The sequence below is a fragment of the Emiliania huxleyi genome (genome assembly GCF_000372725.1).
Source record: "Emiliania huxleyi CCMP1516 unplaced genomic scaffold EMIHUscaffold_4, whole genome shotgun sequence".
NCBI classification, from domain to species: domain Eukaryota; phylum Haptophyta; order Isochrysidales; family Noelaerhabdaceae; genus Emiliania; species Emiliania huxleyi.
The window spans coordinates 1,694,843-1,721,235 of NW_005198966.1; the positions used below are offsets into that span (position 1 = coordinate 1,694,843).

Here is a 26,393-nt window from a genome sequence, read left to right on the forward strand (position 1 = left end):
GTCCCCGCCGAGTGGACGGGGGCACTCCGCGCCACCTGCCGAGTGCCCCCGTCCACTTGGCGGGGTCGCAGCTGCCTCTGGAAGGCACCGAGAGGGACAAAATGGCGCAAATGGTCAAATCAAGGTTTTGTAACGCGAGCTGTGCCACAGTGAAATGGCACTAGCCATAATACACTATACAGCGGATGTCAGAGTCCGTATTATTCTGTTACGCCGCCGCCGCCACCGCCGCCGCCGCCGCCGCCGCCGCCGCCGCCGCCGCCGCCGCCGCCGCCGCCGCCGCCGTCGCTGCCACCGTCGCCGTCGCCGTCGCTGCGGCCGTCGCCGCCTCCGCCGCTCTCGCCGCCGCCTCCGTCGCCGACCTGGCGGAGACCGCCCGCGCCGCCTCGGCCGCCGCCGGCTCCGCCGCGTTTGTTGTGGCGGCGGCGCTTGCCCCCCCTCCGCCCTCCCCCCCCCCGCCGGCGCCCTCAGCAGGCCCGCGGTCAGCCGCTGCAGCCTCCTCGGCCGTCATGTCGGCGCCGTCGTCGTGGCAGAGGTCGCAGGCGGGCGAGGCGTCGGCGCTAGCCGGGCAGCATGCGCAGCCCCCGCCGAATGCCTTGAGAGGCGAGCCGGCGCCGGAGAGCGTCGGCCGGACGCCGGGTGGGAGGCCGGCTGGCGCACCGCCGCAGCCCTCGTCGAGCTCCATCGCCTCCGATGCTGCACCCTCCGGGTCCGCCAGCGCCGCATACCGCCCAGAGGCCGCGTGCGGGGGGGGCGGGGGGGCGCCGGGCTCGGTCGACCCGGTCGACCCGACCGACTCGCCCGCCTCGCTCGCTCCGCCGGCCCCGCCTGCCTCGACCACCCATAATAGGGTGCCCACCAGGTTGCAACACCTGTTCCGCACTGTGCTGTGAATCGAGCGGCAACCAACAGCTCTCAGGACCCCCCGGTGCTGGGGTGCTGCCAGCAACCAACCAACTCACCGGCGAGCGGAGCGAGCCGAAGAGCTGGGGCCGAATTGGCGCTGTGAACGTCGTTTGAACCGATGTTTCGGCGGGCACGTCGCACCTACGTGGCCGGCCGCCAGGGCCGGCAGCAGGGCGCCCCCGCGCGGATGCCGACGAGGATCACGGTGCGCTATCTGGGCTCGGAGGTCGGCAAAAAGGTCGCGCGACCCGACACCAAGGGGGAGTTGCTCGAGCTGGCCGCCAAGAGGCTCAACTTATCTACGCCGGCCTTGCGCATCTTTGCGGAGGGCGGTGACGAGTACGATGGAGACGAAGATGTTGTCTTGATCGAGAGTGACGAGATCATCTACGTCTCGTGCGGCGAAGACTTCGGCTCGACGGCTCCGACCGGGGCGCCGTCCGCCCCGCCTGCTGCTGCGAGCTCCAACTCCTCCTACTGCGCCTCAGCCCGCCGTCCTGCCCTCCCTCACTGGTGTGTTCATTGGGGGGGGTCATAAACAAACACGGTACAGGATCGAGGTGTACGCTGCTGAAGCGTGCACCTACATAGTGCGGGACCTGGGGCAGCAACCAACAACCTGGATGGGGACGGGGTGCTGCTCAACCGGCGGCAACCAGCAGCGTTCGCAGCAGTGTGCGGAACAGGTGTTGCAACTTGGTAATAAGACGGCTCGCAGGACCCAAAAGAAAATAGCTTTCCGGCTCAAAAAGGGACGCACGAGGCAAATCTGATGTTGGCCAGTTCCAATAGGAGCGAGGCCTCTTCCGTTGGGGGACCGAGTACATAGGAAACGAGGGTTTCCCATTGTGACCCGCTCCAGTGCGAGCGTGACACTGCACTTGGCGCCGAGCACCCGCGGCTCAGACCTTGTGCAGGCCACCCCTCGGTGGGCACGCCGGTCCGGACCGATGGCGCTCGGTGTGGAGCAAGCAAGACCCCCCCCCCCCCATCGGCGCGCGCTCGCCATTCCAACGGCCGCCAGGAGCACCAAGTCCAAGAGGACTCCTCATGGCTGTGCCCAAGTGGGCTTCGACCGGCCTCGGCTGGGGGGGCGGGTTGTCCCGGCTGCGGACGCGTTCTGCAGCCACCTGGGCGTGGGTCAGCACCCCAAAACTGCCCCTCGGCGGCATACAGCACTGCCAGCCAGCCTCTTCCTCCTCCTAAGGGCTGTACTATAGGCCATATTGCGCCGCCTCCTACTGGCAGCCGGGCGGGCGCGCGCCGTGGGCGCCTCGGCGCGCGCACGGCTCGCAAAGTTCGAACGAGTACTGCCGCCCGGCCGCCTCAAGGCTGCCGGGCGGCAGTACTCGCCTCGCAAGGCGCGCACCGGCTGCTCTGGCTGCTGCGCCGGCGGCCGCTGCGCTGGCCGCTGCTGCGCCGGCTGGCGGGCGGTACGGCCGCCGGCGGCCGCTGCACCCGCGCCTTCCCTCGCGGGCGCCGTCGCGCCGCGCGCGCCCAACTCTGCGAGCCGGTTCTTTACCAGGTTGCAACCCTTGTTCCGCACTCGGCTGTGAACGCTGCTGGTTGCCGCCGGTTGAGCAGCACCCCATCCCCGTCCACGTTGTTGGTTGCTGCCCCAGGTCCCGCACTTGCTAGCCCCGTTCAGCGTTCTCAAGGGGGGGGGGGGGGCAAAAATTAAGGGCTACATACATACACTAAAATCGCATACCCTGTCAGCAGTCCACCTCCGGGTGTTTAATGATAGAACACCTTGGAGAGTGCTGCCGGCCCGGCGGCCCGCCACGTAGGTGCGACGTGCCCGCCGAAACATCGGTTCAAACGACGTTCACAGCGCCAATTTGGCCCCAGCTCTTCGGCTCGCTCCGCTCGCCGGTGAGTTGGTTGGTTGCTGGCAGCACCCCAGCACCGGGGGGTCCTGAGAGCTGTTGGTTGCCGCTCGATTCACAGCACAGTGCGGAACAAGGGTTGCAACCTGGTAAAGAACCGGCTCGCTGCTGGCACACGGCACGCGTCGTCACTCAGCCGCGGAGAACAGGCGGTGCTGTGCGCGAAGCGCGCGCGATCTCGTACTTTTAAGGCTGGATCCGGCCATTCCAAGGGTATACCTTTGAGAATCCCCAGCGTCCCACCCTCCTAGTCACACTCTCAATATCTCGACTCGCCAACACGAAGTGCTGCGATCGGGGGTGGCCCATTTCTTTTTTCCTTTCTTTTTTTGGGTCCTGTGGGCACCCTACCCATAATACAATACGTATTAATACAACAATACAATACAATACGTATAATACACTATACAGCTCAGTCTCGCTCGTATTGTGCAACCCTGCATTAAGAAACCTTACCATAAAGAAACCCTACCAAGCGATTTCCGCAAAAATCTAAGAAACCACGGCGCGCCGCAGGCGCGGCCCCAAGAAAGGGCCCACGAGTGTGAACAGGAGCCCCGCTCAAAATTTTCTCTTGACTGTTCGCCTGCGGCGCGCGCACTTGTCATTTTGCCCAAGTCTGCGGTGTTCTGGGCGGTGTGAATGGAGGTGTGTGCGTCTTCCTGTCATCCCAGGTAGGTAGGTCGTCATCCCAATTCTCTAATGCAAAACAATTGGAAAAAGAGAGAACGCGCGTCTCCGCATTTCAGCGCTGGCAGCACCCCGCCTAGAGCAGCACCCCAGCACCGGTCCTGGGGCAGTGGGCTCGCCGCTCGAGGCGCTGCCAACGCCCGTCGAGTCCAATGCGCCTTCCTACGTGGAGAGCGGCTGCTCTTCTCGCCGCCGGATCGGCGGCGGCAGCGGTGGCTGTGCGCGCCCTATTTTTCCGCTGGATTCGCAGCCGACCAGGTGCCGCACGCGGCAGAGCGCCTTTTGGCCGTCGGGATAGCAGTGCCTGGGCCAGCATACGGTGTGTCGTCGCTGAGCCTGCCCGAAGTCGGTCTTCCGCAACCGACGCTGCCGCCCCGCCGCCGGCTCCGTCGCCAAGGACAGTCCAGGCCGTGCAGGCGAGTTGGGCCCAAGCTGAGGCTCTTGGTCTGGCGACTGTCGGCGCGCTCTTCTTCGACGCGCTCTTCGCGACGTCGGCCTCCGCCGAGCAGCTCTTTGCGACGCAAAAGTTCGCCGACGGCCCGGCTGGCCGAGCGCGCTTCAAGCTTCACACGCTCAACGTGATGCAGGCGCCCCGCCACCACTACCGCCACCGCCCCCGCCACCGCCGCCGCCATCGCCGCCATCTCACCGTCGCTCCCCCGCTGCCCCGTAGACGCTGAGCGCGGCGGTGTACGGCCTGAGCGACCTCGGCTCGCTGGCGCGCACAGCACATCCGCATTGGCCGCATCTCACCGCCGCCCTCGCCGCCGCCGCCCCCGCCCCCGCCACCCCCGCCGCCCCCGCCGCCCCCGCCGCCGCCCTCGCCGCCATCCCGCCCATCACATGCCACCACCTCCGCCGCCGCCATCCAGGCGCCCGTGCTCGAGGCGCTGGGGGAGAGCCACCTCGGCTACAACGTCCTGCACGTCCACTACGAGGCCGCGGGTCTGCCCACCCCTCTGCCTCTGCCTACCCACTGCGCCTGCGCCTCGCCTCGCCGCCGCCAATGCCGCCTCCACCGCCGCTGCCACCGCCGCCTCCTCCCACCGCCGCCTCCCTCCCGCCTCTCCTGCCTCCCCGGCTCCACCTCTCGACGCCCCACCGCCTCCAACCCTCGTCCTCCACCCGCCGCCGCGCCGCCCTCGCCTCGCCCGCCTCGCCCTCGCCCGCCTCGCCACTCGCCCCGGCACTGTCCCCCGACACGCCTGCCCCTCCCTCCCTCTCGGCTCCAGGTGCTGCCCTCCTCGCCACGCTGCGCGGAGGCCTCGGCGAAGAGTTCACGCCTGCCCTCGAGTCGGCCTGGCGAGAGGTGAGTGCGGGCCCCTGCCCCGGGCGGGTTTCGCACGCTGACTCTGGCAGCCCTGTGGAGTGTGGAGAGAGTTTGCAAGCATGCCAGACTCTCGCCCTCGCCTTGCCTCAGGTGTACGCCTTCATCGCGCAGAGCATGCTCAGAGGCGCGTCGCGCGCCATGTACACCTTCTAGTCTATTTTATTAGGAATTCTGTGTTTGATGTCAATATCGAGAGATCTTGGCAGAGCGCTTTCTGATTCTGTCGAGTAGTTAGTTGCGAAACTCTACTATCACCGCGACCCAGGCTCAGCCGCGATGCCGCGTCTCTTTTCGCAGTGAAACCACCCCGGGGCCAACCGTCTTCGGTTTCGTCGCTTCCAAGTGCACTATAACCCACGAAACCCGAAAAGAAAACGTGTACCCCTTCGAGTGTATCTCGAGTGTTGCTATGGAGCGTCCGTTTCAACACGCGCTCGCGCGCTCGCGTCTGCTGGCGCCCAGAGAACATGTTGCACCACATGCTCCCGGCGGAGCCCAACTGCTTGCACTCGACAAGGCAGTCCATCCACTCGCGGCAGCTGAAGTCGAACTTCCACTCGATGCGGCTCGCGCCGGATTGTGAGCTCGGCGAGCGAGGTCGGAGAGCGACCTCCAGTTGGCCCAAGCCGCACGCCACTGAGGCAGAGCGGCCGTGCGCGTACGACGCCGTACGCGCACGGCCACTCTGCACCGACCGCAGCGCTGCAATTGCGACCGCAGTGGCTCAGCTCAGCCAGGGCTCGCTCGCCCGAGCTCGGAGCCGCCGGCGGTCATGGGCAGCAACAAAGGTTTGACGCGTCGCTCGGTGCAGGAGGGCAATGCAGTGGAGGTGCAGTGGCCGTCCGGCGCGCGCGCGATGGGCTGCAGCTTCATTGGCAGCTACCAGAGCGCGTCTGGAGCGCTGCCATTGTGTGACCCACGTGCAAGCGGCGGTTCCGGCCTGTTCCGCGCCTCTTTTTACGCCTTTCATTGGAGAGGGGGGGGCGAGGTCTCATCAACTTCGAAACCGCCTTTGAAAGGGGGCAAATGCGTCCGTCCCTGAGACGGTTGGAAAGGGGGTGGTTTCACTGCGTACTATATCAATCGGACGGAAGCCCACACTCCTCGTCGCCGCCGCACTCCTCCAGCGGCTCCGCCTCAACAGCCTCCTCGCGGAGCGCCCCCTCGAGCCACGACTCGGTCCACTGCCACAGCTCCTCGCGCGCAGCGGCGCTCTTGCTCGCCGGCGAGATGTCGCGCACCTCGCAGTCCGCCACGTAGCCGCCGGCGGGCAGGCCCGGCGCGAGGAGGGCGTAGAGGAGCGGGCGGCACCCCTCCTGCGGCGACTTGAGCACCGCCTTGAGGGGCGTGCTGGACTGCAAGGCTCGCAGCGCGGGGATGCCGGCCAGACGATCGTCGACGGCTGCGCGGCCTGTGGGCGAGTCGGCAGAGGCGGCGGCGTAGCTCGGCCCGAGCTCCTTGAAGAGAGTCGTGAGCACCAGGCCGGGGTGGGCCGCCGTCGAGAGGACGCCGGGCGGGGCGCGCTTTGCGAGCTCCTGCGCAAAGAGCATGTTTGCGAACTTAGCCCGCCCATAGTTCCTGTTCGTATCAAAGGCCGTGGAGGCGTAGAGCGGGTCGTCCGTGCCAACCTCGTCTGCGAACGCATGTGCCGAAGATGAGACCGTCACGACCCGCGACTCGGCGCCTCCGGAGGAGGAGGCGAGGTCGGGAAGCAGCCGCTGCGTGAGCTGCTGGTGCCCGATGTGGCACACCTGTAGCGCGAGCTCCATCCCGTCGGCGGTCGTCTGCAGCGAGCCGGGCCAGATGCCCGCGTTGAGGATAAGTCCGCGCAGCGGTGAGCCGAGTTCCTTTGCGGCCGAGATAATCAGCGGCGCGGCCGCCTCGACTGACCTCACCGATGCCAGATCGAGCGGCACAACACTAACACGTGCTTCCGGCGAGACGGTGCGAATCTCTGCTGCAGCGCTCTCTCCCTTCTCCTGGTCGCGAGAGCACAAGACGACGCCAAATCCCGCCTGCGCCAAGAAGAGCGCCGCCTCGCGGCCAATCCCGGCGTTCGCGCCAGTGACTGCCACAGTCGAGATCTTTGGCGGCAAAGCGTACTCGGTCTTGGCAAGTGCGTCAAGAGGGTCGCTGCCGAGCAGGGAGCGCTTGACACCAGAGAGGAGCTCGTCCCGCTGCCGGTCGGCCGCATAGACTGCCAGATCGAGCGCCTTGAACACCTTTGGCGCCGGTGGGAGGGTAAGGGCTGCGGCTGACAGGAGTTGTGGATAGCAGAGCATCGCGCCACACACCGGATCTGTTCCACTGACTCGGAAGTCCGCGAAAGAGCCAAAGAAAAATAAGGGCCGCGAGTACACAGACCTATGTAGCCGGCGCTTCCAAAATCCTGCTCGTTCAGGTGGGGACCCTGTCCTCCTCCCCCATCCCTCGTTGGGACCGGTTTTCTTTCTTTCGGTAGCCGGCGCTCGGTCCATTTGCCGAGCCAGACCAAAACCGTGGACAAGCTCCTCTCACTCACAGCAGAAGACTGGCACGAGAAAGAATTTTCCCACCCAACGCTCTCTCACAACACTAGGCACGGGACGACGGGACTGGCGCGCATTTGAAAGAAAGAATTTGCCAAACTTGAAGCGTGCCATCCTCGCTCCCCCCCAACGCGGCCAAAGGATATCCACCTCGGGAACCTCGAGAGAAGCGAGTGCGCCGGACGGACCGGCCAAACGGGTGAGGCACGATCGCGCGTGTCGGCCACCGCCGAGGCGGCCAGCGGCGGCCAATCGAGCTCGGCTCGAGGCAGCACTGCCTTGACCGGCATAGCACTGCTGGGCATTGGGAGCCAGCCGGCACCAGCTGGCAAGCATGGGTGAGCAAAACTGACAAAACCTGCGCATGGCGAGTGTTTGGCACGGCACAGGCGAGGGCCGCTCTCCGAGGGCAGCACGTGATGGTCGTGGGCGACCTCCAAGCGCGCCTCTTCTTCTCTGTGCGCGTCTAGCAGCTAGCACGCACCCGATATGAAGCGCAGCAGCTCAAGCTTGCTTTCAGCACGGAGGATCACACGCGCACACGATCCAAACGATTCTGGCTGGGCTCGCTCTCACAACTCGGGAATGCCCCGGGCAGGCGCTCGTCTACCTCGTCAACGGCACTGCCGCGCCGTCCGAAGTCGCGAGCGGCTTCATGCGCCACCGCTGGGAGCCGGGGGACCCTTGCGCGTGGAACGCGGACAAGCAGGCAGATAAATGGTATGACTGGGCCGGGTGGGGTGAGTTCCTCAAGAACCACCCGTGTCACCTCGCCGCATATGGCCAGCCAAACCTGCACAACGTGACCTTCCCAAATGCAAAGGCGTGGTGGGGGCACGGCGACCCACGCGACGTGATGACGATGCTTCTCAAGGAGAATTTCCCGCCGGCCGAAGCGCTCATGCAATCTTATGTGCACGAAGCGCCCGGGGAACAGCCAATCACACTATCCTACGTGTGGCGCTCCGTCATTCGGACGGTGGGCAACGGCGTCAACGGCGCCTACAAGCACCAGCACGCACGCATCATGGAGAGGGTCCGCGCCAAACGACTCACGCCTGGGCCGCCACGTGGTGCGCCTGACGCTTGCTCCATGGTGTGCAAAGGTGGCGGCGCTCGTCGGCCGCGGGCCGCCAACCGTCATCGTTGCGGCCATGTACGCCTTCGACGCGCAGTGGCAGGCGGCGGACGAGGCGATGCACAGCGAGTGGCGTCTCTGCGCCTCGTGCACGCCCACACACACCATCCCCCATCGGGTAGGTGGCGCTCCGGATGCGCGGCCTGTATTCGGGCCTTCACCAGCACTTTGGCTCGGCGCTCAAGCTGACCCTCGGCCCCTCCTCCTGTCAGCCGGGACGGCCCTACTCGGCGAGCGACCGCTCCTTCTGAGCCACCCCACTTCTGCGCCCCGCCACGGCCAGCGCGCCTTCTCCGCCCTGCACCGATCCTCAGGTCTACATGGGAACGCGCACGCGGCACAACATCTTCCACGCCTTCGAGAATGCGACGGCGCTCCGACCGCTCGCGCGCGCCGCGGCTGAGAATGAGAGCGTCCTCTTCCTCGATTCGCTCCCCTCCAAGGCGAACTTTGCGCCGACGCGCCTCGCGCCCTGCCACTACGATTTGCCCGTCGGGCCGATGGCCGAGGCGCTGGTGCAGATTGCGCTGAATGGGGTGTTCGGTGCGCCCTGAGTGGATGTGTTCTCGGATGTGTTTAGATCTATAACGACAGCCGAGGACAGAGACAAACAACTCGACTTCAAAACTCTCTCGCACTGGGCACGGGACAGGCTCTCAAATAGAAGATAGGTGAAGGCGAAACACAGTCTGGCTCGGGGACTGGGGCACACACCAAACGGCAACGCGGTATTGGGTGGACGCGAGATGGGTGGACGCGAGACAGAGAAGACGACGACACGCTTGAGCGACACACAGACACACACACGCTCACAAGACACTCTGCCAGAGCTAGGCTGCCACACATCCCGAGTACTCGAGTAAGTGTAGCCGGCCCCTGTCGCCCCTCCCAGCACCCACGGTGCCAAGGGCACACACAACAGCAGGAACAACATAACAGGCGACAGGGCACGCCACGTGTGAGGCTACTGGCTAGATCGCTTTGGAGAGAGAGAGAGAGAGTTTTAGCAATACCAAACAACTCGAACACTCACACGTCATTTGGGGCCTGGAGCCCTGTTCACGCGCGCGCGAGACGTGCAGACAGGGTTGCCAGGTGAGAGCGAATGGCGCGGTTCACGCCTCGCACAACAGAGAGAGAGATGCGCTCTGCATGGTGGGACATAAAAGAGAGCGAGTACTTGGGCGAGTAGGCCGTGCGGTCAACGCTGCCGCGCGCGACTTTGCGCGCGAGGCGGCGCAGCTTGAGAACGGCGGTGGGCGAGAAGCCGCCGCCGAACGTCTCGTGGAGCAGCAGATTGAAGTTGTTGCGCTTGACAAAGATCGCGTCGTGGTAGAAACCGCGGTGGCTGCGCCTTGACGTAGCCGTGGCCGGTCTTGTGGGAGAAGGGGCCGGGCTGCCCGCGCGCCTTGCAGCCCATGTTTAGGCGGCGGGCCTTCTCTTCGGTGTGTTGTCATGGTCGACGACAGTGCATATGATGAACTCAGCACCAGACCTGGCTGCCTGGCTGGTGCGCGAGTAGAGGTGCGTGTGCTCAAGCGGCCTGCTGGGCAGGTTAGGTTAGGTAGGAAGGTGAAGAACAGACTGGGCAAATGTCAGGAAAAAGAATTTTATGAGAAACTCCCTCGCACGACACTGAAGAACAATAAAAATCTCTCTCTGAAGAAGAAGAGACACTGGGCACGGGACTGGCGCGCACTGGCACTAACACAGGTACACCACGGGAGCCGCCTAAGCGACTCCTGCGAGGACGGCGAGGCACTTAGCTCCGTGCACTCGCCCGCCCTCACCGCAGGCAAGCTCATTCGCAATCTGCTCCTCTTGCCAAAGACTGAAAAAGAAACCTCCGTGTCGTGAGTGACCGCCTTTCGGCTAGGCAGCATCTCAGATGCCCCGGCCACCTCTCCCCCCACGACCACCGTCTGCCTCGCCGTCACCGCCGCCCTCCGCCTCGCCCTCTCCACCGCCCTCTGCTCCGCCCTCACCGCCTCCGCCCTCCGCCGCGCCCTCGCCGCCGCCGCCCTCCGCCGCGCCCTCGCCGCCGCCACCGTCCGCCTTGCCCTCGCCGCCTCCGCCCTCCGTTCCGGCGTTACCGCCGTCTACTTCCGCCCCGCCATCACCACCGTGGTGGCAAGCGGCCTTGACGGAGGGTGGTGGATCCGACGAGTTGAGGTGCCGCTCGCCTCACAGCCGTGCACACGCCCGCAAGACACCTGCTCGGTCCCACCCGAGGCGATGAGGACCACCCTCCCTCACCTCGCAGGGTGAGTCTCGTGGTCGCCGTTTTCGTCTTCCTACTGTGAGCGCTTGCCCGAGCCGCCCCACGAGCACCGCCAGCCCGTGCATGAGCGGTGATTGCGCGCGCCCCACAGGTGTGCAGCCCTGACGATGGTGTGGGTGGTCGCCCGCATCATCCGCCGAAAGCGGAGGCGCCAACGGATGTCGTCAGTCTACGAAGGGTCTGGCCGTTGGTCAACCTCCTCGTCGGTCTGGGCCACCCCCTTCGCTTCTCCCTTCCCCTCCCTCAATCGATCCCTCAACCGGAGCTCCTTGCGGGCGCGCGCGGGCGTTCGACCTCCGATGCCGGCAGCGGTGGCGAGGGCGAGGGCGGCGTCGGCGGGTCGGCCGTCGGCGTCGGCCTCGCCGCCACCGCCACCTCGGTCGTCACCTCTGCCGCCGGCAGCTCACGACGCCGCGGGGCAAGCTTGGGACCGGGGCCTCCGGCTGCCGAGCGTGACGCGGCCGCCTTCGAGTCCCGTGGGGACGCTGAACCCGTCCAGCTCGAATCCTCCCTCACCCGCAAGGCCGCCTTCCCTCAAGCGCGCCGTCAAGCTCGCCGTCGCTAAAGGCCCAACGTGGTCGCTCGACGTGCGCCGCGCCCCCACGGCCCCGTCGATCCGACCCCCCCCCCCCTCCCTCCCTCTCACCCTACGCCTCCGCTCCAGGCGCAACTCTCGCAGCCCGCCTCCGCGTTCGACACGCCCTTCTCAACGTGCGACACTTGCGGCGCTTACTGCGACGCGTCCATCTCGCTGAACTCCTCCCTCCAGGCGCCAGCCGCTCTGTCCCGTGTCTCTGTCCCGTGTATCTCAACGCCCTTCCACCGAGCCGCTCCCTCCTCGTGCGTCCCCGCGCCGCAGGCGACTCTCGGCTCTCAAATGGGCGCCGCGGGCCGAAGCGGGGACGCCGGGCCCTCCTCTTCGGCGGGAGGTTCGCGCGGCGTGGACGTGGCGACGCTCGCTGCCTTGCTAGGCGGCGGGGCAGAGCCGGGATCGGGGGTCAGCTTGACGGAGCTGTCGCCGCGGCCAGCGCTGCGCCATCGACCCATGTCCGACGACGCCGACCGCTTGCTCTCGCAGTCTCTGATGAGCACCTTGGGCTCAATCTACTCCTCCTGCACTTCCGCGTCCTCCGGCGCCTCCTCCCCCCGCGACGAGAGCGCGCCCAGCGCTGAAGGCTTGCGCTCGGCCCTCGATTCAGGCAGCGTGCGGCGTTTGGCGGAGGAGCTGTGCAAGGACAACCCTGCTGCCAGCGCCATGGTGGGAGCCATGTCGTCCCCAGAGCTAGCGCGCCGTTTGGCACCGCAGCGAGCGCGGATAATGGCTGCCCTGGACACATCGTCACGCCTCCGGGCCTAACTGAGCTCTCGCGATGGGCCAATGCGACGGCGTCTCGACCCCCGCCGACGCGCAGCTATTTTATTTAGCCTGTGCAGCTCAGCTTGCAGGGGGCAGGGAAGACAATAAAGCTCAAAAACTGCGCACCTAATCGCAGCATTTTTCAGTAGATTTTGTTTCGGGGAATTCGATCCTCTGAGGTATAGGTAGGTAGAAAGGTGAAGAACAGCCAGGCTCGGACTGGACACCACTCACCAGCGCGGTATGGGTGGACGCAGGACAGATGATGACGACACGCACGAACGACACACAGACACAAACAAGCTCACAAGACACACAGCCAGCTGGCTGCCACACTCCCTGAGTCCTCTGAACTTCTCAAAAAAGAAGAAAACCCGCGCCTCTCATCAGTGGGGCTCCTGCTTCTAACCCATCCCCAAACGATGGTGCTCCTTCATCTAGCATCGACGCTCCGCGCCCCTCTGGCGTCGCCACGCCCGGGCCTCGTCATCATGGGCCGCGCTGACGAGCTTCGTAACATCGACATCGAGGCTGAGGTGGCCGGCGTCGCGTGCGTGCCGCTCGAGGAGAAGATCGCCGAGGAGGCGAGCGAGATCTTCCGCAGTGAGGCAATGAAGAAGCTCGAGACGGGAACTTGGTACCAGTGCTCCGGACCCGCCGACGACATGGAGCTCACCTGCTTCCTGGCGCCAAGCTGGATGGGTCTTGCCGACGGCGCTTGGGTGTGCAGCGATGTGCTCAAGGTGAGGACTGGCGACGCGCCCTTGGAGCAGGCGGGAGAGGATAGCTACTAGTGGCGGTGTAGCGTCGCCTTGCCACCGACGGCGAATCATGATTCGCCGGCATCTTGGATCAGTCGGCTTGCACCGCGTCCAGTCCACCGGTTTGTGGGCCAGGGGCAGCTACGCCAACTCGTTTTTGTGCCGGCGTTTTAGCTCTCTCTGCCGCCGTTGCCACACGCGCGCCCACTCACCGCTCTGCGCTGTCGTCTCAGTGATTTCCATGTAGAGTGTGGTGTGTGTCTCTGCTCACGGCGGTCATGCGGCACGCGTCGCGCTCGTCTGCGAGGGTTGTCTCCCCTCCGAGAGCTGGAGCTCCCTGACCTCCGAGCTCCGTCCAAGCGTCCTTCGATTTTTTACGGTCTTTTCCGCTTGAACCACTCGCGGACCGCCTCTACCTGAGCCTCTGTCTCTGGCGAGCGACACCCCGCCTCCCGAAGGGACAGGCAGCGCTGCACGCGTTGCAGCGCCTCCTCCGCGCCGAAGTGTCGGTACAGCGAGCCGAGGAGGCAGGCGGCCACCATGCCGGTGCGGCCTCGCCCGCCCCAGCAGTGGATGTACAGGACCTGCCCGTCGAGGGCTCTGCGCGACAGCTCCGACACTAGCCCGTCCAGTGCCTCGGGCGAGTCGGCGACGCCGCGGTCCGGGATCGGAAAGTGCAGGAATTGCGCTCCTTCAGGGGCGTCGGCGCGATATGGCTGGAACCGTGCCGTCTGCGGCGCGACGGCGTTGCCTGATTGGCCCGCGACGCCCCCTGGCGGCCACGCGGCGGCCTCCTCCTGCGGAGGCAGCTCCGCCTGCAGGCAGACGAGCGTGCGTTGCGGTGAATGTGCTAGAGACGGAATCGTGCTCAAAAGGCAGCTCCGCCTGCAGGCAGACGAACGTGCGCGCACGGGTGGGCACCCTCTCGCGCTGTTCCGCGGCCGTGCAGGGGCGGGAGGGGCAGGAGCCGGGGTAGCGACCAACGAGGACGCGTCCAGGGACGAGCCAGCTCGCGAACGATGTGCAGGCGTGCTGCGCCGCGACCGCCGTCGCGTCGTCGAGCGAGCAGAGCGCGGGGAGAGGGGCGCGGAGGCTCTCGCGTCTCGGCCCCTCTGGCAGTCGGCGCCAAGCAAAGAGCCCTGCCGCTAGGTCGGTCGAGACCTCGCCGCCCTCCGCGACGTGCAGCCCTCCGTCGCGCTCGACCTTCCAGTCCTGCCCGGTAAAAGCGGATAGCAGCGAGCTCGGCTCGAGGGCGCGGGAGACTGTCACGACGACGCCGCCCGCCGCTGTGGTGCGCGTCAGCTCTGCCACCGCCTCTTGCAAGCGCGTGTCGCCCGCAATCCCAACGGCATCGAGGGTGCCCTTATCGAGCACCGCATCAAACGACGCGTCTGCAAACGGCAGCGCGGTGGCGTCGGCGCAGAGCAGCCGGACGTCTCGCCTGCCGACGAGGGCACGTGCTCGCGTCACCGCGTCCTCGGAGTAGTCAAAGGCCGTGACGTCTCTCCAGCCGGCGTCATAGAGCTCCACTAGCGAGCGGTCGTTTCCCATGCCCGGAACGAGGACACGCGGCGTGCCAGACGCCACGAGCTCCGACCAGAACGGCTCCAGCTCGCTCCAGCCGCAGTACCAAGAGAAGGCCTCAGCCGGAAGTCCGTCGCTCCCTGAGCCGCGGTACAGATCATCCCAGTAGTCCTTCCTGCCGTACTTGTTCCCGGCCATGCATGGAGAACGCAGCCGCAGGGGAGGCGGCGCCAGAGGGAGCGTCCAGAGGAGGCGCGAGAGCCTCATAACTTTCTGTGTGAAGGCCTCCAGTCGCGATCTGCCGGCGTGCGTACAAGTTCGGCCGGCCGCAGGTCGGGCTGGACGCGGCTGTTTCGGCCGGCGGTCGGGGTCGGCACCAGCTTTGTCGGCGCGTCAGCGCCGAAGAAATTTTGGGAGATTTTCTTATACTCCCGAGCTCCGTGTGGGTTTTGTCAAACGAGATTGAATCTTGGAATCTGCTGATTTTCCCCTTGACGTTCCCTTCTCGCTTCTGGCCCGCCGCGCTCACTGTACCTAGCGGCCGTGACTCACCTGCTTCGGGCGCGCTGCTCCTCGGGGATGGCGAGAAGCGGCAGAGGTGATGCTCATAGCTGAGCTAGCCCCAGATGCCCCGTTTGCCCCACTGCGGCGCCGCGCTCGTGCCGACATGCAAGTGGGTACAATGCACCCCGTTGTAGGGATGTGGCGCGAGAGTGAACATCTCGCGCCTGGTCGCCTCGCTATAAAGAGCTAGCACTGTCTGCGCAGCCTGTAGGGCAGCATCGGCGTTCTTTTTGATCCGATGGTGCTTCCACTGATTGCACCGCGCTTCGCTGTGCCTTCTCGGAGCCGGGTGGAAGCGGCGGCCTTCCGATGGGACGCGTCCAAAGTGACCCATCCTGCGAGTGGTGCTGGACGAAGCCCCGGGCGCTGCCGGAGGCTGTGCCGTAGTCGGTGCGGTCGACGGCGCTCGGGCTGCCGACCTCTTTGGCGAAGTTGTGGATGATTCTCTTGGTCGGCGGCGCGATGCCGCCCTGGCTTTCGACGAGACAAATCTTGACGATTCCGTTCTTGACATGGAGCGCGTCGTAGTGCTGTCCCTTGTGCTCTTTGACCCAGCCTTTGCCGGTCGCATGGACGAGCGGGCCCTGTGACTTGTGGCCGCGCTCTTTGCACCCAAGAACCTTGAGCAAGGTTTGGTCGAGGGTGCCGCCGAAACCACATTTGTGGCCCAGTGACGCACAGCATCCGCCGTGTGCCGCCGAGCCCTGCCCAGCCTGCCTGGTCTTTGTGAGGGCGCTAGGCACCTTGACTTCGTAGTGGACATCGCACTGGGACTGCAGGTCCCCGCCGATCTCACACATGTCGGTGACGTGCCCCTCGTTGAGATGAAAAGTCGTCTGAGGGTTCGCCTTGACCCTTGTCACCGAGCACGAGCTTGCCGCATGCTCGTGCACGGACCATGTTGGCCGCCGCATACATGGTGCCGTTGTGACGAATGTTGTGCTCGCACGGAATGTCCTTCGATCCGTTTGCGAGCTGGTCGCCCTTCCGCATACCGACGGTGACTGTCTCACCAGCCGCCTCCTTGGCGTCGTACACGTACTTGGCGCAGGAAATGTTGTAGTAGCCGTGGCGGCGCTGCAGCGCCGTCGCAAAAACCTCCGAGGTGATTTTGGAGGAGTGCCGGCCGTCGGGGCAGAGGTCGAGCCACGCTCCCGAGGCGAACTGAGAGACGGCGATGAAGCGTGTCGCCGCCCGATGTTTTTGACGCCGTTCGAGTCGTCAATCTCAGCATCCAGCCGCTCGCAGGCGGCGAGGCAGCGAAGCCACCGCTCGTGCGACGCAATCTGAGCGAGCGTGCCCTGTTTAGGGACCCTGGAGAAGTGCTCTGCTCAGAGTAGAGGTCGGAGACGGGCGGCATCTATTCTTGCTAACGAGCGGGAGGCCGGACGGACGGTAGTACCCAAGGTTGTAGCTGTTGACCATCCCAAAGTCGACATGCTTGGCCCGGGCGCGGTAGTCGCCCCAGAGCTTGATGCAGCGGTCGCGGATCGAGTTGTAGTACTTGTTGAAGTAGACAAGCAGCGGCGGTTGCACGAGGGGCGGTGCGCTGCCGCCAGCGAGGGCGTGGCCGTGGTAGGCTGGCCTGTCACGTAGTGATGGCCAGACGGCGAGGAAGGCGGCGACGAAGCACGCGTCGGCGACGTCGGCGTGCCCTCCGATGTTTGAGCCGCCTTTCGCCACCGAGAGCTGCACCTCCTCCCAGGCGCGGTCGAGCTCCTCTGTGGGCGTGCCGTTTGCCCTGGCGAGGATTTCGAAGGAGGTGCGCAGCCGCGGGAGCACCACCGTGTTGAGGACGGGCACGATGACGTCGGGCAGGTGAGTCCGCATCCAATAGTACGGGGTGCCGTTGCGCGAGCGCAGCAGCTTGTAGAAGAGCTGCGAGACGTCCGGGTCTTTGTCGGTGTCACGCAGTTGGTCGACCTCGTCGAGTACCTTGAACCTGCTGGCGAACGTCTTGATGTCACGCTCGTCGTCCTCGCCATCGTCGGCCCCTCCCTCACCGTCGGTCGCAGCTGCGGCGCTGATGATTTCGATCGAGAGCTCGCCGTCGGCGCAGTTGAAGTAGATCGGCGACGGCAAGCCGGAATACGGAGTAGGCGGGCACGCACGGCTGGAAGAGCTCCTCGCTACGCAGCGCCTTGAACATCTGCGAGCGGTTGACGCAGTCGTACATCTGCCAGATGTCGTCAGAGAAGAGGACGTTGTTCGCTCCGGCCACCGGGTCCATCCACGAGCGCACGCAAAATTCGAGGTCTTCTCGGAGCCGCTCGGGGCGAAGACGTTGTTGACGACAAAGTTTTGCGGCTCGAAGGCGGTGTCGAGAGCCCGCTTGGCCTTCTCGACAGCCGCCGCTGCAGCCTGGATGGCGCTCGCGGAGTCGGACGCGGCCGCCATTGTCTGTTGGTGCCCCTGCTGGGCAAAGGCGAGGCGGGCCTCCGCGTCGCCGATTCTGGTCGCCCGCTCCTGCGCGTCAGTCGGGTGCATCGACGTGTAGAACTTGTTCCAGCTCATATGCATCTCGAGCGTCCCGCACCGACACGCCAGCCGACGGATGGAGCCGCCAATGCCGAGGCAGCGAATACGCTCGCGTTTGTCGTCCTTGTAGAAGGCGCACGCGCGGATGGGGCAGAGGATCTTTTTGCACTGTCTCGTCGCCCACCGCGGCGTACCAGATCGACTTGACGAGGCCGCGGCAGCCCTCCTTCCCGCCGTTGTGGTAGACGAGAGACCACGTCTCCATGGTGACTCCGTCGACGCCCGCCGCTCGCTGCCGTGGCGGGTTGAAGAACACCTTGTCGATGTACTTGTCGCTCGGAGCAAAGGTCTTGACTCCGGGCACCCGCTTGAGCAGCTCCGGGTCGAGCGGCTCTTTGGGCTGCTGAAGCGTGTCAGCGTACTGTTTCTGATTCTCGGGTTTGGAGGGGTCGACGACGTCGGCGGGCTGCAGCTCCTGGAGGCCCATCTTGGCCTCGCCGAGCCGCGTCCGGCGAAGGCAACGCGAGTGCATGCTCGCCTGGCTGCGCGGCACGTTTTCGGCGTTCCCACCGCCGCCGCCGCCGTCTTCGCCGTCGCCGTCTCCTTTCTCACGGTCGCCCACCTCGCGAAGCATCTCCTCGAGAGCGTCACGGAGAGCCCTCGGCGATTAGGCCGCGATAGCCGCCCTTCGATGACGGCGGCGTCCGAGCGAGTGCGCTCGAACCTGGGCCGGCGCATGATGACCGCGTACGCCATAGGCATGCAGAAGGCCTTGAGGCTCGCCGCGCCGAGGGGGGTGGCGGCATTGGTGATGGCGGCCGACGGGTCGTCACACAGCCCTTGAGCGACAGGCCAGCCGTCTGAGAAGCAGCAACGAGCGGCTGCACAGCAGCACCGGCCAGCGCCTTGTTCCGGGGCCACTCCTGGGAGGCGCCGGCGACCCCGCCCCCGACTCCCTGGGCGAGGGCGGTGGCATGGGATCGTCCCACCGCACCTCCTAGCGCACCTCCTCGGGAGGTCGAGCCACCTCTCCCTGGTCGACAAATCGCGCCCGCACCCGCGGCCTCTCTATCGTCCTCGGCTCGCCCCCCCCCTCCGCCGGCTCCTCTTCAGGCTCGGGGAGGCGTGGCCCTCCCCATCGAATATCACGGTGGTCCGGCCGCCACCGCGACGGGCCTTCCCCCGGTGAGCTCGTACACCCCGACTCCACTCTCAGAGGCCGCATCAGCTCATCTCTCGCCTCTTCCGACAACTGACCCCAAGCCCCCCCTGGGGCTCTCCAGCCTCGGCCTTCCGGCTCGCCGGCGGGCCTGTTATCCCGTTGCGGCAACTTGCATCGCCGCGCATTTTACTTCCCTTTTGCGATATGCGCGTTCCGTGCGCTCCCGCGTTGAAATCGGCTCTTGACCTGCGGGGTGGCGAGGCGCAGGCTAGTGCACTGTTGCACTCTGTCCTCCTGTCACTGGTGAGCAATGCAATGGCGGTCGCCGTGAGCAGTATCCTCGCCGACGAGAGCCTCCGTCACTCTCCGCTGAGTCGTGCTCACAGATGGGGTCACCTGCTGCTGCGCGCTTTTGTAGTGGCCATGGTCGCTTATGCCGTGGTGTACGCGTGCACTGGGTTCGTGCCTATGGGCTATGTACAAGGCAGCGCGCCTTTGCTAGGCTTCTTCTCTCAGAGGAATTGAGGGACACTCGTTCGAACTCGTGACGCGAGAGGGACAAGATCCGACAAAAACAACACACAGAGATCTCGGTGTTCGCGAGAGTTGGGCAGTCGCGTGTGCGCATGTTGGACACATCGTCGGTCTTCGGTGTGTGACTATGACTTGTGGGCGGTGTGCATTGACCTGGTAAAAGCTAAAAGCCCCGGCGCGTGTGGCTCCTGTGTGCTCTTTTGTGGGGGGCCCGCCGGGCGCCGAGAGTCCCGAGAGATTTGTGGGGGACCGGCGTGGGTCAGACAGAGTGAGAAGGTATGAACGGTCTCCCACAAGATGAAAGTTACTCGTGAAAGAGGCTCGTCTCTCTCTCCGCCCGCGCGCGCATGTGCGCGGTGTGCGCGCCACGCCCCACGCCACAGCACAACCCGGGTATGCGCACACATCCACACACAGATAGAGGTACACACCGCACGCTCGCATCGGCGGTGGAGAGACACGCGTTCAGAGTTCAGTCGAAACGCCCGGGCCCGCGCGTTCCAAGCCGCGCGACGACCGACGCGTCCCGCTCCCTCGACCCGCTCCCCACCCCTCCGCCGCGCCAGCCAGAGCCGCGGGAAGGAGCTGCGAGCGCGGCCAGGCAACGGCCAGGCAGCTAGCCACAAAGGGCTCATCCCGGCGCCGGCCGAAGGGGGCCGAGAGACGGGGCGCGGGCCTAGGCCTTGGAGGCGCGCGATGCGTCGGCCGCCTGTGCGTCCGTGTTGAGGTGCGCGGTGTGCTTTGTCGGCTTGCGGAAGCGGGATAGGTCGAGCGAGGAGAAGTATGCGACCGCCTTTGGCAGCCCATCTTCCAACTTGATCTTTGGCTCCCAGCCGAGGATCTCGCGCGCCTAGTCTCAGCCGCCATCCTCGGGCATCTCAGGTGATCGCGGGTAGCCGGGTGCGGGGCGCCCTGCCACAGGCCCGCACGCAATGCTTGGTGATGTCGGAGGAAGGTCTAGGAAGGGTCTAGAAGGGCGTGGAAGTGTCGGGGAGGTGTACGGAGTGTGCCGGGAGTGTCTAGGAAGTGGCTTGCCTTGGTAATGTCGGGCTTTCGCTGCTGCGGGTCGTCTCCGGGGAGCGGGAGGTGCACGATCTTCGAGCTGGAGCCGGTGTGCTTGATCGCGAGCTCGGCCAGCTGCAGGGAGGAGGGAGGCGGCGGTGAGGAGGAGAGAGGGCAGGCACGGGCACAGAAGCAGCGGGGGAGAGAGGGGGAGCGGGGAGGAGGGGAGAGGCGTGCGGGGGAGGAGGGGAGAGGCGTGCGGGAGCAGGGCAGGAGCCGCCTGCTTGATCGTGAACTCGCCCGGGTTGCCGATGTTGACTGGGCCGATGGTGCTGGTCTGGTTCATCAGCTTCATCAGCCCGTCGACGAGGTCGTCGACAAAGCAGAAGGAGCGCGTCTGCTTCCCCTCGCCGTACACGGTGATGTCCTCCCCGTTGATGGCCTGCCCCAGGCACACGGGACTCGTCTGTCCCCACCCCTCCCCACCCCTCGCCGTACCACAGCGATCTCCTCCCCCCCGGGGGGGCCTGCATTATGAAGTTTGAGACGACGCGGCCGTCGTACGGGTGCATCCCGGGCCTGGAGCAGCAGGGCAGCAGGGTCAGGCCAACCGTGCCGCAAGGGTCAGGCCAACAGCGCGGCCTCGCCCACTGCCTTCCGAGCCTCGCAACAAGGCTGCGAGCGGACAGGGGATGCGGCGCACAGTCGAGTGCGGCCGGCGGAGAGGTTTGCGAGTGCGGCCATCTGGTGCCATCTAGAGGCGGCTCTCCCGTAGGTGTTGAAGATGCGCGCGACGCGGATGTCGACGCCGTTCTGCCGGTGGTAGTCGAATAAATAAATAAATGAATAATTAATTAAATAAATAAATAAACAAATCATTACCTGCCGGTGGTAGTCGAAGCAGAGCGTCTCGGCCGCGCGCTTGCCCTCGTCGTAGCACGAGCGCACGCCGTTGCAGTTGACCTGTGCCGCGGAGGACGCTCCCCCCGTCAGTGAGGAGTGCCTCGCTGGCCATCAGAGTGTGCAGCGCGCCTTTCCCCAGTACTCCTCCGGCTGCGGCGACACCTCGGGGTCTCCGTACACCTCCGAGGTCGACGCCTGGAGGAGGCGAGCCTGCGGAGGGCCAAGCAGCAGCCGTAAAGAGTCGGCTCCCGTCCAGGGCCGAGGGGCGGGGCGAGGAGCGGGCCGAAGGAGCGGGCCGAAGGGCGGGGTGCGGCGATGCGGGGGAGGGGCGGCGGTGCCTTGACTCGCTTGGCGAGGCCGAGCATGTTCATGGCGCCGAGCACCGACGTCTTCATCGTCTTGACGGGGTTGTACCTGTGCGAAGGCTCCCAGAAGCTTCAGGAGAGGGCCCAGCGGTGACGTCCCTCCTCGCGGCGGCAATCGTAGCTGGTAGTGCACCGGCGAGGCGGGGCAGGCCATGTTGTAGATCTGGTCGCACTCGATGAAGAAGGGCGTGGTCACCTGCCGCGGCGGGAGGCGCGCCGGGCGGGGTGGCGCAGCCGGTGCGGGGGAGGCGGTAGCGTGCGAGTGCGACGTGTGAGAGTGGAGTCGGCCGGGGCAGCCGACAGCGGGTGGCGCGGCGGAGCGCGGCAGCGGCGGGGCGCGGACGTCGTGTCGGATGAGCTCAAAGTTCGGCTTGCCGATCAGGTCGGCCACCTGCGCGCATTGGGTGCGGGTGCTGATGCCGGCGGCGATGTGCGAGAGAGCACAGGGCTGGGCAGCAGCTTTCACGTTTGTCTTTTGCGAGGTGAAGAAGTTGTCGAGGCAGACGACCTCGTGGCCCTGAGCGACGAGCCGGCGGCACAGGTGCGAGCCCAGGAACCCGGCGCCGCCCGTCACGAGCACCCGCAGATACGGGTCCTTCTTCTCTGCGGTCCCGTTGCTCATTCTGCAAACCTTTTGGGCGTGGGCGGCCTGTGGCCCGCCGCGGCTCGACTCAGCGCCTCTCTCTAAGAATTCCGAGGCTTTTACCGGGTAGCCCTTGCTTTTCCGTTTTCTTTCGTAGGCGCTGCGCGCGCCTTCCCAGAAAGTTCCAAGCTATGCCGCTGCCACCGCGGCCGCAACCCCGCAGTGCCAGAGACGCCAGCAGAGGCGGCGATACGGGCGACGTCGTTGTCGGCAGAGGCGGCGATCGCGGCAACGGCGGCGACGCCAGCAGAGGCGGCGGTCGCGGCAACGGCGGCGACGCCAGCAGAGGCGGCGGTCGCGGCAACGGACGTGGCCGAGGCAGCGTGAAAGGAAGCGGCGGCCGTGGCCGCGGCGGCCGCGGCCGTGGCCGCGGCGCCTCTGTCCGGCCGGGCAGAGCACCTCTCACAGACGCACGCGCCACCGCTCCAATCGCCGCCGCTGCTGCTCCGACTGCGGCCGCCGCTGCTCCCGAGGGCTCAGCAGCCCAGCCCCGCGCTGGAGCTTCCGTCCAGTGGGGCGGAGCGGCGGCTCTTCTCGAGGGCGACGCGAGTTCCGAAGCGGAGGTCGACGCGGACGCGGCGGCGCGCGCGGACGAGCTCCTGGCGCTGGAGGCAATCTACAGCGACGAGATGTGCCAGGTGGAGGGCGGCGGCGGCCGCACTTTCGAGCTTCGCGTCCCGATCGAGCTCGAGGCGCCGCTCTCGCTGCCGTCGGGCGAGCGGCTCGACGCGCTGCCGCCCCTCACGCTTCGCGTGCGTCACGGCAGCGGTTACCCGTCGAGCTCTCCGCCCGGCTTCGGCCTCCGCTGCTGCTGGCTCTCCGACGGCCAGCTCGAGGCCCTCGCCGCGAGCTTGGACGGCCTCGCCGCCGCCGCCGCCGGAGAGCTGTGCGTGAGCGCATGGGCCGAGTGGCTCCGAACGGAGGCGGCGGGGCAGCTCGAGCTGCTCCAGGAGGGGGCGACGCTCTCTCTGCCGGCGGAGGGTGGCACCGGCCAGGCGGGCGCCGACGAGGCGACCGCCTCGGCGGGCGAGCGGCGCGCGCAGCGGTGGCCTCGCTCCCGCGCAGAGGTGCTCGCGCGGCTGCGGCAGCACGCGGCGGCGGCCGACGCGGCGGCGTGGGCGTCGGCGGTTCACGACTGCGGCGTGTGCTTCGACGAGTACGCTTCCCTCGACTGTACGCGGCTGCACGCCTGCGGGCACACCTTTTGCAAGAGTTGCCTGCGCGGCTACTGGAGCAGCCAGCTGCGCGAAGGCCACGCCACCGCGCTCCTCTGCCCGCACCCTGGCTGCGGCGCCGTCGCCTCGCCGCCCGAGGCCAAGGCCCTCCTCTCCGCCGGCGAGTACGAGACGTACGAGCGGCTGCTGCTCGCCGCGTCGCTCGCCGAGATGACCGACACCAGCTGGTGCCCTCGCTGCGAGTACCCCGCGCAGCTCGAGCCGCGCGTCGAGGGCCGCGCAGGCCGCGTCGCCATCTGCGGCACCCGTGAGCGTGAACAGAGCGTCTCCTCACGCTCTAGCTGCGGATAGGCCGCCTCGCCATCTGCGCCTCGTGCGGCACCTCCTTCTGCGCAGAGTGCCGGCAGGCGTGGCACGGCATCTCGCCGTGCGCCAACCTCGCCGCGCGGTGGCGGGCGAGCGACGAGCGCGGCAGGGAGACGCTGCGGCAAAAGTACGGCGACCGGCTGATGGAAGAGGCCAATTTCTGGGGGGAGGGGGGGCGGCTGCTCGCGGCTTCCTTTGCCCGACACACGGTTTTCTTTTCCATAGGTCGAGTCGGCCGAGTGGATCCGCTCCAACGCGAAGGCATGCCCCAAGTGCGGCGTCGCCACCGAGAAGAACGGCGGCTGCAACCACATCAGCTGCCGCACGTGCAACTTCGAGTGGTGCTGGCTCTGCGGCTGCAAGTACGAGCCGGGCCACTACAAGAATGGGCCGTGCGAGCAGTTCAGCCAGGACTTCTTTGACGAGATCGACATGACGCCGGAGGACTTCCGTGCAAACTACGTTGTGATGAACCATCAGTGACCTTGGGGAGTCAGGGACCAGGCTTCCAGGGTGTGCGACGGCGCGCGAATCGTCTCTCCTCGTATTTCGGAGCGTGGCAGGCCGGCACAGGCCACGCACACAACACTTTGTCGTTTGTGTGCGAAAATCAGCCCTCAGCTTGAGCTAACAGCTAGTGTTGCGTGGTCGGCATGCGTGCATCAGGCGTGCACATGTGCCCATGTATGTGACGGCTTCGCTTTAGTCGTTGCACGTTGTTTCACGTTCGAGGAGCGAGTGACGGATAAAGTCGTGTGGAAGAGCTGTGAAAGCGAAAGTAGCGAAATTAATTGCCCGCCGCAGGCGAAGAAAATTTTCAGGGTTTTTGGTCTCCTACGCCAAAGAAATCGAAGATTTCGGCGGGCGCCCGACGCGCGGTATGGAGCACGCGCGCTGCCCGGCATGCCTGCAGCATCCAAACGAGACGCACGGCGTCGCTCAGCCGTGTCCACGCGGCTTCGCTCCTGTCCTAACCGGCGCCATCTGGGCGGCTGCTGCGGAGCTGCTGCCGGCGGTGCGGCAACTGGCCGACAGATACAACGCTCAGGGCACCCGCCGGCGATTCACTGGAAAGGAACGAAGGCGCCGCTGTCGGCGATTCACCGCCGTTCGTTCCCGTCTCTCAAGCTGGCTACACCGTCCATGGACGAGGGAGACGTCGCCTCCTCTTTCGTCCCGGGCACTGTTCGCGCAGGAAGGCACCGTACACTGCGAAGTACATTAGCCTTCATCTCTCCTACCGCCGGCCGGGAGTGCAGCTTTCGCCATCGCTGAGTGAGTTTATCCTCGACTTTGGCACCTGCGAAGTAATGAACAACATGCAGTACGTCATATGCAATGGCGCTATATGACAGCCCTGCGATGGGCGTCCTCGACGCAGACGAGGCGGAGCTCATCTGCACGGCGCAGATCGCCGACTTTCTCTCTCTCCCTGCGCGAGTGGTTGCGCCACCGTGGATGAGGCATATGGGCTGGGCAGGGGAGTTGGTAGAGGAGGTCGACTGAGGGCGCGAGGCCGCCAATCGTCACAGTCTGCTGCTGACTGTCGGTCGCTGACTGGTTGCGCATTGCGCTGGCCGCGCAGCGGCCTTTAGAAAAATTTGGCCGCAGGCCTAGGTTTTGAAAGATCAAGAGAATAAGCGCCGGTGAGTCTTTCAGAAGCTGCCGTTTGCGGCTTCCTAAGTCAATTTTTCGAGAGGAACGTTTTGGCTGAGCTATAACGGCTCCAAAGTCGCGCGATCATCGAGTTTTGAGTCAATAATTATGAAAGGAAAGGGCTGGCGAGAATTATGTATGTAAAAGAGGAATGCAGAAGATTGGACAGGGGAGGGACGCGTCCAAGGGGGGAACCAACGGAGGCTTGGGATTTTGCATCTCGGCTGCATCCATGGGCCAGGGAGGCGAATGTAGACAGTGAGCGGCTGACGTCCTCGCGGGCGTGGCTGAGTACAGCCGACACTACGTGCTGCGGCAGCCTGCGGAGTCGCAGGAGGCGCGGTGGAGCGGCTGCGCTTGGACGCGACGGCGAGGCTGGCCGGGCACGCTGTCGTCGAGAAAGGCACGCACGTCGAGATCCTGGGTTCGCAGAGGAGGGTTCGTGTGGATGCGGTCGAGTACGACGGCTACCCGGACGCCGAGCGTCTCCTCTCGTTAGAGGAAGAGACGTGGCTAGGCAGGTGACGCTCGGCGCCGGCAGCGCGGCCCCTAATACCAGCGGCGAGGCGAGCTCACTGGAGAGCGTGAGCCGTGGCGTGTGTGCGGGAGCCGCAGTGCGGAGAGAGCAAGCGCGAGACCGAGAGACGGTTTTTGTGATTTGTGTGTCGTCGATCTTGGAATTGTGAAATTGGAGACGACTCTCGCAGTGACTTCAGACTTGGATCTCTCCGATGCCCGCGCCCCGGCGGTGGGGGCTGTGACTCTGAGGCAACTGGCAGTGCCTATCAGAGAGTGCCGACAAATCACCTACCTGACAGCACCTGACAGCCTGACAGCCAGGGCTCAGGGTGGGGCGGTTGTGGGGGCTACGGAGATATTAGTCAGAGTCCAGCAGGCGGCGAGTGCAGCCTTGTTTTCAAAGTACGAAGGCGTAGTTACACACCGGTGGGGGAATGGCGCCAGTTGCACCGAGTTGTGACACCACAACAGCAAAGAGGTCGACTGTCTCGCGGCGCGTGCAAGCCACGAGAAGCAGTCAGAGACTATGACGTGCCAAACTTGCACAACGGGAGTTGGGGAAGCGTGACGTGCCACTGCACAGGGTGTGGGAATATAGGGATATAGGAAACAATACGGCGGA

The 26,393-nt window shown here is 65.7% G+C and overlaps 8 protein-coding genes across 8 annotated transcripts; 4 read left to right on the forward strand and 4 right to left on the reverse strand.

Annotated features, from left to right (window-relative positions):
• Window positions 1–208: 208 nt before the first annotated feature.
• Window positions 209–1,915, reverse strand: EMIHUDRAFT_96097 (hypothetical protein; the record flags this gene model as incomplete). The annotated part of the gene is made up of 2 exons (XM_005770738.1): window positions 209–872; window positions 1,815–1,915. The coding sequence occupies 2 exons, from the start codon at window positions 1,913–1,915 to the stop codon at window positions 209–211; spliced, it is 765 nt and encodes a 254-aa protein (XP_005770795.1).
• A 1,618-nt stretch (window positions 1,916–3,533) lies between these two features.
• Window positions 3,534–5,073, forward strand: EMIHUDRAFT_420423 (hypothetical protein). The gene is made up of 5 exons (XM_005770739.1): window positions 3,534–4,072; window positions 4,159–4,203; window positions 4,358–4,430; window positions 4,718–4,794; window positions 4,906–5,073. The coding sequence occupies exons 1-5, from the start codon at window positions 3,638–3,640 to the stop codon at window positions 4,966–4,968; spliced, it is 693 nt and encodes a 230-aa protein (XP_005770796.1). The 5' UTR covers window positions 3,534–3,637; the 3' UTR covers window positions 4,969–5,073.
• Window positions 5,074–6,263: 1,190 nt separating this feature from the next.
• On the reverse strand, window positions 6,264–6,893 carry EMIHUDRAFT_55010 (hypothetical protein; the record flags this gene model as incomplete). Its single annotated transcript, XM_005770740.1, has 1 exon — window positions 6,264–6,893. A coding segment is annotated over one exon (630 nt), but the record flags the coding sequence as incomplete, so codon positions are not given.
• Window positions 6,894–11,498: 4,605 nt separating this feature from the next.
• On the reverse strand, window positions 11,499–12,249 carry EMIHUDRAFT_350005 (hypothetical protein). Its single transcript, XM_005770741.1, has 2 exons — window positions 11,619–12,249; window positions 11,499–11,528 (listed from the first exon to the last, which is right to left on the reverse strand). Exon 1 carries the CDS (start codon window positions 12,029–12,031, stop codon window positions 11,867–11,869), a length of 165 nt encoding a protein of 54 aa, XP_005770798.1. The 5' UTR covers window positions 12,032–12,249; the 3' UTR covers window positions 11,499–11,528; window positions 11,619–11,866.
• A 278-nt stretch (window positions 12,250–12,527) lies between these two features.
• On the forward strand, window positions 12,528–13,273 carry EMIHUDRAFT_432389 (hypothetical protein). Its single transcript, XM_005770742.1, has one exon. It carries the CDS (start codon window positions 12,542–12,544, stop codon window positions 12,911–12,913), a length of 372 nt encoding a protein of 123 aa, XP_005770799.1. The 5' UTR covers window positions 12,528–12,541; the 3' UTR covers window positions 12,914–13,273.
• Window positions 13,274–19,408: 6,135 nt separating this feature from the next.
• EMIHUDRAFT_432393 (dTDP-glucose 4,6-dehydratase) lies at window positions 19,409–22,076 on the reverse strand. Its single transcript, XM_005770743.1, has 11 exons — window positions 21,879–22,076; window positions 21,756–21,803; window positions 21,535–21,608; window positions 21,386–21,461; window positions 21,177–21,257; window positions 21,027–21,107; window positions 20,914–20,957; window positions 20,672–20,723; window positions 20,425–20,586; window positions 20,178–20,279; window positions 19,409–19,992 (listed from the first exon to the last, which is right to left on the reverse strand). Exons 1-11 carry the CDS (start codon window positions 22,032–22,034, stop codon window positions 19,819–19,821), a joined length of 1,050 nt encoding a protein of 349 aa, XP_005770800.1. The 5' UTR covers window positions 22,035–22,076; the 3' UTR covers window positions 19,409–19,818.
• Window positions 22,077–22,684: 608 nt separating this feature from the next.
• Window positions 22,685–24,079, forward strand: EMIHUDRAFT_96103 (hypothetical protein; the record flags this gene model as incomplete). Its single annotated transcript, XM_005770744.1, has 2 exons — window positions 22,685–23,554; window positions 23,822–24,079. 2 exons carry the CDS (start codon window positions 22,685–22,687, stop codon window positions 24,077–24,079), a joined length of 1,128 nt encoding a protein of 375 aa, XP_005770801.1.
• Window positions 24,080–25,403: 1,324 nt separating this feature from the next.
• EMIHUDRAFT_196590 (hypothetical protein) lies at window positions 25,404–25,777 on the forward strand (the record flags this gene model as incomplete). Its single annotated transcript, XM_005770745.1, has 2 exons — window positions 25,404–25,503; window positions 25,590–25,777. 2 exons carry the CDS (start codon window positions 25,404–25,406, stop codon window positions 25,775–25,777), a joined length of 288 nt encoding a protein of 95 aa, XP_005770802.1.
• Between the last annotated feature and the right edge of the window lie 616 nt (window positions 25,778–26,393).